Below are 8,094 nucleotides of genomic sequence, written 5' to 3'. Positions count from 1 at the left end.
AGCATTTGCCGCAGTGCATACATTTGTATTAATATCCCACATAGCTAAGATCTGGTCATGTTCACTAAAGCAATGTTCGGAAGCTATTTGGCAGCATATTAAGTTTAGCACTTATCACAGAGCTTGTAGTCAACCTGATCACACTGAACAGAAACTACATTAAGCCAGAGCTAGGTCACAATTTTCACTGTCCTGTCTAGAAAGGCTTCCAAAAGCAAAAGTGTGTTAAATAACTTTCCATTAGACAACATTAAGCCCATTTCATTTACTGCAGCGCTTTATTTTCCTTTCACAATGATGTGTTGGGCATTACAATTCTCAACTTCAGGATGACTTACAAATTTTGGTTTTCTACTGTCATATGACAACATTAAGGCAACGTACAAAAATCTTACATAAATTAAACCTGATGATTAAATTTACAGGTGTCAATGCAAACATTGGAGCAACTGAAGTTGAGCAACTTTGCCCTGGGTTGTCTTGTTGGGATACAGGTGGGCAAGGAAAAAACAGGTTCATAAGGCTTGGATGCGATATGTTTCCAACCCCGCTAGTAACAGTGGCAAGACAAAAATGGCCATCCTTTTCACAAACTCTTGCCAGCCTCAACAATAGTGACCTGGAATTCTTAGCGCTTTGTGTATTGGAAGTCTGATCTTTTGCTACCCTGTACAGATCTAGCCTCAAAACTCCATTGTAACATTGCTGGTTACACTGAGACCACTGTCCCAGGTAGTTACAGACACAAGTTAAACCTTTGTATTGTATGAATGCCTCCTGTACTAGGTCCTGGGCCAGATGTGTATAGGGTAGTTATACTGCTATGTACAAAGGGAACAGTTAACTTGAGTACAGGGTCATATCAGCAACAGGTAGACATCCTCACAGGATTATTGGAGACAGGCTTCCCAATGACAATGTTGTGAAGAGAAGGCTTATTCCAGTTTCATGAGGCTAGCATGAGGTGTATAGATTTGCTCAGGCAAATTTATACTGGTGAAAAACTCATGCAGCAAATGCTGCGCATCTGTCAATAGTCCATTTAGAAGCATTTACGATGGACAATGGATGGGCCAGACTCGTCATACTCCTGCTTGCTGATCCACATCTGCTGGAAAGTAGACAGGGATGCAAGGATGGATCCACCAATCCAGACAGAGTATTTGCGCTCAGGGGGAGCAATGATCTGGAAGAAAACATATTAAAGTTAGAAAATATATGACTATACATGCATTCAACTTTTTACTTTCTTGATATCAGCCCTGTTTTAAAAAGAAAAGATTTATGGATCAGCTATCTTCCTAAGAGTCAACTCCTTTATTACACTACCAAGTTGTGATGTAAGCCATCCTTACCTTGATCTTCATTGTGCTGGGCGCCAATGCTGTGATCTCCTTCTGCATTCTGTCTGCAATTCCAGGATACATTGTGGTACCACCAGACAATACTGTGTTGGCATACAGGTCCTTTCGGATATCAACATCACACTTCATGATAGAGTTGAAAGTGGTCTCATGGATGCCGCATGACTCCATACCTTAAAATAAAAAAATCCTTAAGTATGCTAACATCCAAATAATACAGATTTACTTCCTAGGATTTAGAGCATGCTACATGTAATTTGACTTGCTACCATTGCCACTAAATGCTTACCAAGGAAAGATGGTTGGAAGAGGGCCTCTGGACACCTGAACCTCTCATTTCCAATGGTGATCACTTGACCATCAGGCAATTCATAGCTCTTCTCCAGAGAGGAAGAGGAAGCAGCTGTGGCCATCTCCTGCTCGAAGTCCAAGGCAACATAGCATAACTTCTCCTTTATGTCACGCACAATTTCCCTTTCAGCTGTGGTGGTGAAGCTGTAGCCTCTCTCTGTCAGAATCTTCATGAGGTAGTCTGTGAGGTCACGGCCAGCCAAATCAAGTCGCAGGATGGCATGAGGAAGGGCATAGCCCTCATAGATGGGCACAGTGTGTGTGACACCATCTCCAGAGTCCATTACAATACCAGTGGTACGACCAGAGGCATACAGGGACAGCACAGCCTGGATAGCCACATACATGGCAGGAGTGTTGAAGGTCTCAAACATGATCTAAATAAAGAGAAAAGAATGTTGTCTTAATAAGGGACCACTTTCATAGTTAACACACACACATGCTGACATGCAAGGTATTGGATGTAGGGGAGAAAAACCAAAAGAAAGTCAGGTAGAAATACAACAGAAACCTGAGAGACTTCAAGGAAGGAAATGCCAGGAGAGTACAGAACCCTGAAAATAATGAGAGAAGAGAAATTGTAACTTAGAGAAAAGGGGTGGTGAAATGGGAAAAAGTGACAAGATGTAAAAGCTGCACCAATGCTGTACCTGTGTCATCTTCTCTCTGTTGGCCTTGGGGTTCAAAGGAGCTTCTGTAAGCAAAACAGGGTGTTCCTCTGGGGCAACACGAAGCTCATTATAGAAAGTGTGATGCCATATTTTCTCCATATCATCCCAGTTGGTAACAATGCCATGTTCAATAGGGTACTTCAGAGTCAAGATACCTCTCTTGCTTTGAGCTTCATCACCTACATAGCTATCTTTTTGGCCCATACCAACCATGACACCCTATTAAGAGAAATAAACAGTCATGAGCAAATACAAAAATAAGCCATCTCATGTTAAACACAAAACAAATAGATCTCCTGCTTTGATGTTTACCTGGTGGCGTGGGCGCCCAACAATTGAGGGGAACACAGCACGAGGAGCATCATCTCCAGCAAAGCCTGCTTTGCACATACCGGAACCATTGTCAATGACAAGCGCTGCAATTTCTTCTTCCATTTTGTAGATCTGCTTTTCACAAAAAGAAAGCATTTATTAAGGAACATTGTAAAATACAGTGCTGCATTTTAGCATCATCAATGGACACCCTTCAAACACTACATACTTTGGCCACTAGAGGCTGCTCTGCCAACCTACCATCCAGACAAGAAACCCCACCCTCTTGTCTATATTTTAACCATGGTCCAGAGCTTTTTACTTAATTTTCCTTACTCTGTAGACCAGCTAAATGCGTGTTTGTATGTGACACCCACACCCACCCATCCACCCATCCCATAGCCGTAACAATCTAACATTAACACCACCATCTTACACTTTTCTACTCAAAAGTAAAGCTTACGGAATTGAACAGGGCATATTTTCTAGTCTACTACATACATGTACAATGCCCCAGAATTCTTCCTCTCATGCCCCCTAGACCTATGCTCACTTTCTGATGCAGTACTACTATGAATAGTCTTCCCTGAAACCACTGTAAAGTTTGGCTTTTAACACCTTAGCTCATTTCAATACGAAATATACAAAGTCAGAAACAGAAGGAAAGGCGTTTGAGCAGGGTGTATGCACATTAACCCCATCACCTTCAGGGATGCACCACTGGCACCAGCCCATTTTCTAAAAAGAATAACTCATCTTAGTCAACTACACTACTCGCATGAAGACTCCGTTGAACATTTAACGGGAGCCGAGCCAAACCAGGCCACAAAATTGCTCTTGCACCTCTGCGCATCTACTCAGAAGCAAATTCCAGTGTTGCAGTCACGGGCAGGAAGCCATATCCCTGCAGCCCACTCTATTCCGAGGCAAACCGAGCCACCCCAAAGACACGACGCACCGGGCTCCACCCTTCACGACGTCCTGCGCAGCCCTAACCCCGCCCTCTTCGAGAACCCACCCTCCTTTCACAGCCGGAGTGAGGGTGCCTTTGGCAGGAACCAGCCCCCACCCCAACCAACGCCCCACCCCCCCGCCATCAACCCCGGCGAAGTTAAAAAAAAAGCCCCTTTTCAGACGCTCCCGTCTTTCCCCTTCCAGCTTCAACCACCTTCCCCCACCTCCCCACGCCCAGAGTAAATTTTCTATGCGGAAAAAATGGGGGGAGGGAGGGCACCGCGCGCAGCAAGAAACCCAAGGTTCTCGTTTCCCGCTCCATTACGTCAAAGTTTCAGGCCGACCAATCACGCCCTCGGTGCCCTTCCCGAGCCAACAGCCCCTCCTCCCCCTTTCAAAAAGCCGTTACGGGCACGAGAAGGTCGCGCGCGCCAACCAAGACCGTTGCAAAGGAACCGACGCAAGATAAGCGGGGGGGGGGGGGAGTTGGTCGAGCCTTAAGGCACGACCGGACCAAAGAGGGATTGGGGGTGGGGAAGGAACCGAGAGAACCCCTTAACCGCCGCCAACTGAAGGAATTCCAAGGCGCTTTTTACTCCTAAGGGAAATTAAATATAGCAACCTCTACACCTTTCTCTCACCTAAGCGCGAAGAGAGAATACAAAGGAAAGTTTAGGGTGGGTGGGGGTTGGAAGAGAAGCACCCCTCCGTCAGAATAAACGGCTGCTGAAACCTACCTGAAAGGAGGCGGGAGCTTTCAAGAGAACGGGAAGAAAAGAGCTGCTACTGCCAGATCCGCTGCCGCCGGCTGAGTGAGACCGTCCCAACGCCAGCCCCGCCCCTTTTATACCCAGGGGGTGCCGGCCCCCGCCTCGCCGGCCGAGAACATCGCCATATATGGAGATCTTTCAGAAACAGGCGCTGCCATTGGCTGGCGCGGGCCGGGCCACGTGGGGCGGACGAGAGCAGCCTGGCGCCGCCTCCTCCTCCTCGCTCAACCCCGGAATCAGCATGAGCAACGAGGCCGGGGGCTGGCGGGGGGGGGGGAAGGGTCCGCAGCTTTTGCACCTTGGCCTCTCTCGTCCCGGTCCCATGTTATGTTCGCCCCCCAGGACTAAGGAGAAGGCACCGGCGTGGGATGCTCACGCCAACCAAAGCACACATCCTAGCTAGATTGCAGCTGATGGACAGCAAGGGGAATCGAGGGTTGCCACCATTGTCACAAGTCGTGCAATGGGTGGGACATGCGGGCGTCGAGGTCTGTTGCCCTACCTGCCCCATGGGCACTGGACTGCAGTCGAGGCCCTCAATCCATCTCGAGGCCTAGACTCTCGGGCTTCTGACTTGGCCACATAAGCCATGGTAGTGTTGCAGTGGCAAGCAGTCCCGGGGATTGGCACCCACACCAGGGTTGCAATTCCTAGTCCAGGATGGCCACAAGGTTACCTGAGCTGCGACTGCAGTGCCTTTGAACAAAGCGTGATAACTGTTCGGCTTCCATGGGGCCATTTACTCGGTGCATTGGCAAGGTGTCTGTGCAACGCCGTGTTTCTTTATGGCTTTTGTTCAGCTGATGCTGTAAGCCTGCCATGCTGCTGCCTCTGCTTGGAAGCGGCCACTGACTAGGCATCAATGGAAGCATCAACGGAATGACGGTGCATTGCAAGGGTATCCCCAGGGATTACCAGGTGCAAAGATGCCCACTTCCATTCCACTGACAACAGGCCCGGGACCATTGCCCCATTCCAGACATGATGTCACCTCGTCCTGGGAGCATCCTGTCCTAGTTTCCACATTAAAACAGCTATTGTTCAAGGCTCCCTTTGGGGGCAACATCAACACACTTTAACTATGCCACCATATCTGTGCCACTATATCCACAGTAGTGAGTGCCACACCTTAAGTAGCTGACCTGTTTATGTGAAGGCATTGGGATTATTATGTTGCTATAGTCACTAGTGCTTTCAATACTGAATGACACGAACTTGGCACACTTGGGTACAGGAAACTAGCTGAAAGCCGCACAAAATATTGTGACATTGTTTTCCAGGAGAAAGCAAATTCCAAAGAACTGCTTGTCAAAAGCAAGAAATGTTGGAAAAGTGAAGTAGGGATTTTTATGGGAAGTACAATTCTCAAACCATGTTTTGTGGAGCAGGTGGAATTAAGGAAAGTGGACTTTTCGTGTAGGTTAGAGGGAATGCTTTTTGCCTATAGAGATTAAGAGGCCAATGCTTTTTAGACTATATGCAAAACAAGGGGGCCAGTGTCACAGTAAATGTTGGCTCACAGTAAATGTTGAGACACAGCACATGTTCATCACTCAAACCTGAAGGATTTACATCCTCTAGGACCAGGCATGGCCAAACTTGGCCCGCCAGATGCTTTGGGACTACCAACTCCCATCATCCCTAGCTAACAGGATCAGTGGTCAGGAATGATGGGCATTATAGTCCCAAAACATCTGGAAGGCCAGGTTTGGCCATGCCTGCTCTAGGACTGAATCTGCATCTCTTGAGTCCAGGGAACTGAAATAGTCCAGGCTGTAGAGGTGACCACTAAGTCTGCAATCCTAACCATAGCTCAGACAGCAGCTCAGGGAAGGGCCATTGCTCAGCTGTAGAACATCTGCTTCACACGCAGGAGGTCCCAGGTTCAATCTCCTGGCATCTCCATGTAGGTCTGGGAAAGAGCTGCCAGTCAGTGTTGACCATACAGAGCGAAATAGACCAATGATCTGACTTGGTTGAACGTCCTACACTCTTGTTCACCTGAGAAGGAAATGCCACTGAATTCAATGGAGCTTACTTCAGTGTAAAACTATTGCAGTATGGACTCTAAAACACCCCATACCTCTTCACCTTTTTTGCATCTAAAGAGAAGTTGAGTCTAATGAATGGTGGCAGAACAGATCCAGGGTGAGCCCAGAAGACACAACAACAACATTATTTGTACCCCACACATCTGACTGGGTTGCTCCAGCCACTCTGGGCTGCTTCCACCAGAATATAACAGAAAACACAATACATTGGACATTAAAAGCTCCTTCTGAAACAAAAGAGAGGCTGTTGTGGTCCATAAGGCCCCAGTGTGGAAGCCTAGCTGATAATCTCCCAAATTTATGAAAAGTCTAGCCGTGCCCTTCCCTGTAAAGTCCCTTTTAAGTTCTACAGACTATCAGCAAACCTCACTGTACAGTATATGAATGGCTTCCTTGCTGAGTTCCATCTAACAATAGAATCATAGACCACAACGGTCATCTAGTCCAACCCCCTGCAATGGAGATATATTTTTGCCCAATGTGGGACTTGAACCCGCAACCCTGGGATCAATAGTCTCATGCTCTACTGACTGAGTTATCCCAGTGTATAAGCACTGAAGCATACTCTGCCACCATTACGTCTGGCCTGTGCTGTTGGGGATGGGCTCATCCTGTAGTTAAAGAGAAAACATCACCATTATTCATTTTTCTAACCAGAGGGTTTGGTCACTGATTCAAATCAGCTGAAAGAGGCTTGTCGAGAAAAGTGAAACTGTTCTTACAAATCCAAGCCCGCACAGAACTGTAAATGTTGCCTGGAAAAGTAACTTAACACTCTGCCACTAAACACAGGTGAAACAGCTGGTCTCTGCCCAACCCTGTTCCCTGCACACACCTAGAAAAATAACCAGACCTCGCCTATAAGCAGGTGACTAAGCTCTTCCTTTCCCACAGAAGCATAACCTACTTTGTCTTCCTAAACTGGAAAGCTTTGTCTGCCAACTCAACTGACAGCTAGGCTACCAATAGCAGAAGGCTTATGATATGAGTAACAGGCACTGAATCAATGGAAATCGGACACCTCATCAAATCGTAAGAAAGGGATAAGAAATTCTTTGAACTCCATCGCTCCATCAGGTTGCACAATTTTTATTCTATATTATTTATTGTTGGAAAATTATCACTTCCTGTTTTGCATTTGCAGTAATGGATGCTGATTAAATTAGAATCTCAGTTCCATACATTAGGACTCCCTGAAAAAGTGTGTGCATTGGTTCCAAAGGATGCTTGGTTCCAAAGACATTGATGTTTTCCAGTCTGATCATCTTATATTAAGTCTTCCACCAATACAGGAAGTTCCAGTAACCATATGAGTAACTCCTTCAACAGTCCCAGAGAAGGCAGAATAGTAGAAGCAGAGGCCTTCACACGCTGATTTATTTAAGCATCCCTATCCACTGCTTTTTGCTGACTTACTAATGCTTGAGTATATTTAAGCCTGGGGGATTCCCCTCTGAAACATTTGGAGAAGAGAAACGTTTAGAGCCTTTAAAGGAAATGAGAAATGGTGCCACACGTTTTTTAAACATGGCTGATCCAATCCCCACCATCTCTTTTAATTGGAGTTCCCAACATTTTTTTGCTGTAAATTTCCCATCCAAGTTACTTGCCAATAGGAAAA

The 8,094-nt window shown here is 46.4% G+C and overlaps 1 protein-coding gene across 1 annotated transcript; it reads right to left on the bottom strand.

Annotated features, from left to right (window-relative positions):
• Window positions 1-255: 255 nt before the first annotated feature.
• ACTG1 (actin gamma 1) lies at window positions 256-4,536 on the bottom strand. Its single transcript, XM_081899841.1, has 6 exons — window positions 4,390-4,536; window positions 2,699-2,830; window positions 2,366-2,605; window positions 1,654-2,092; window positions 1,356-1,537; window positions 256-1,186 (listed from the first exon to the last, which is right to left on the bottom strand). The coding sequence occupies exons 2-6, from the start codon at window positions 2,819-2,821 to the stop codon at window positions 1,043-1,045; spliced, it is 1,128 nt and encodes a 375-aa protein (XP_081755967.1). The 5' UTR covers window positions 2,822-2,830; window positions 4,390-4,536; the 3' UTR covers window positions 256-1,042.
• Between the last annotated feature and the right edge of the window lie 3,558 nt (window positions 4,537-8,094).

The sequence above is a fragment of the Podarcis melisellensis genome (assembly GCF_964234715.1).
Source record: "Podarcis melisellensis genome assembly, chromosome: 2".
NCBI lineage: Eukaryota > Metazoa > Chordata > Lepidosauria > Squamata > Lacertidae > Podarcis > Podarcis melisellensis.
The sequence above is the reverse complement of the archived record's forward strand: the minus strand, read 5'-3'. Positions and strand labels throughout refer to the sequence as shown.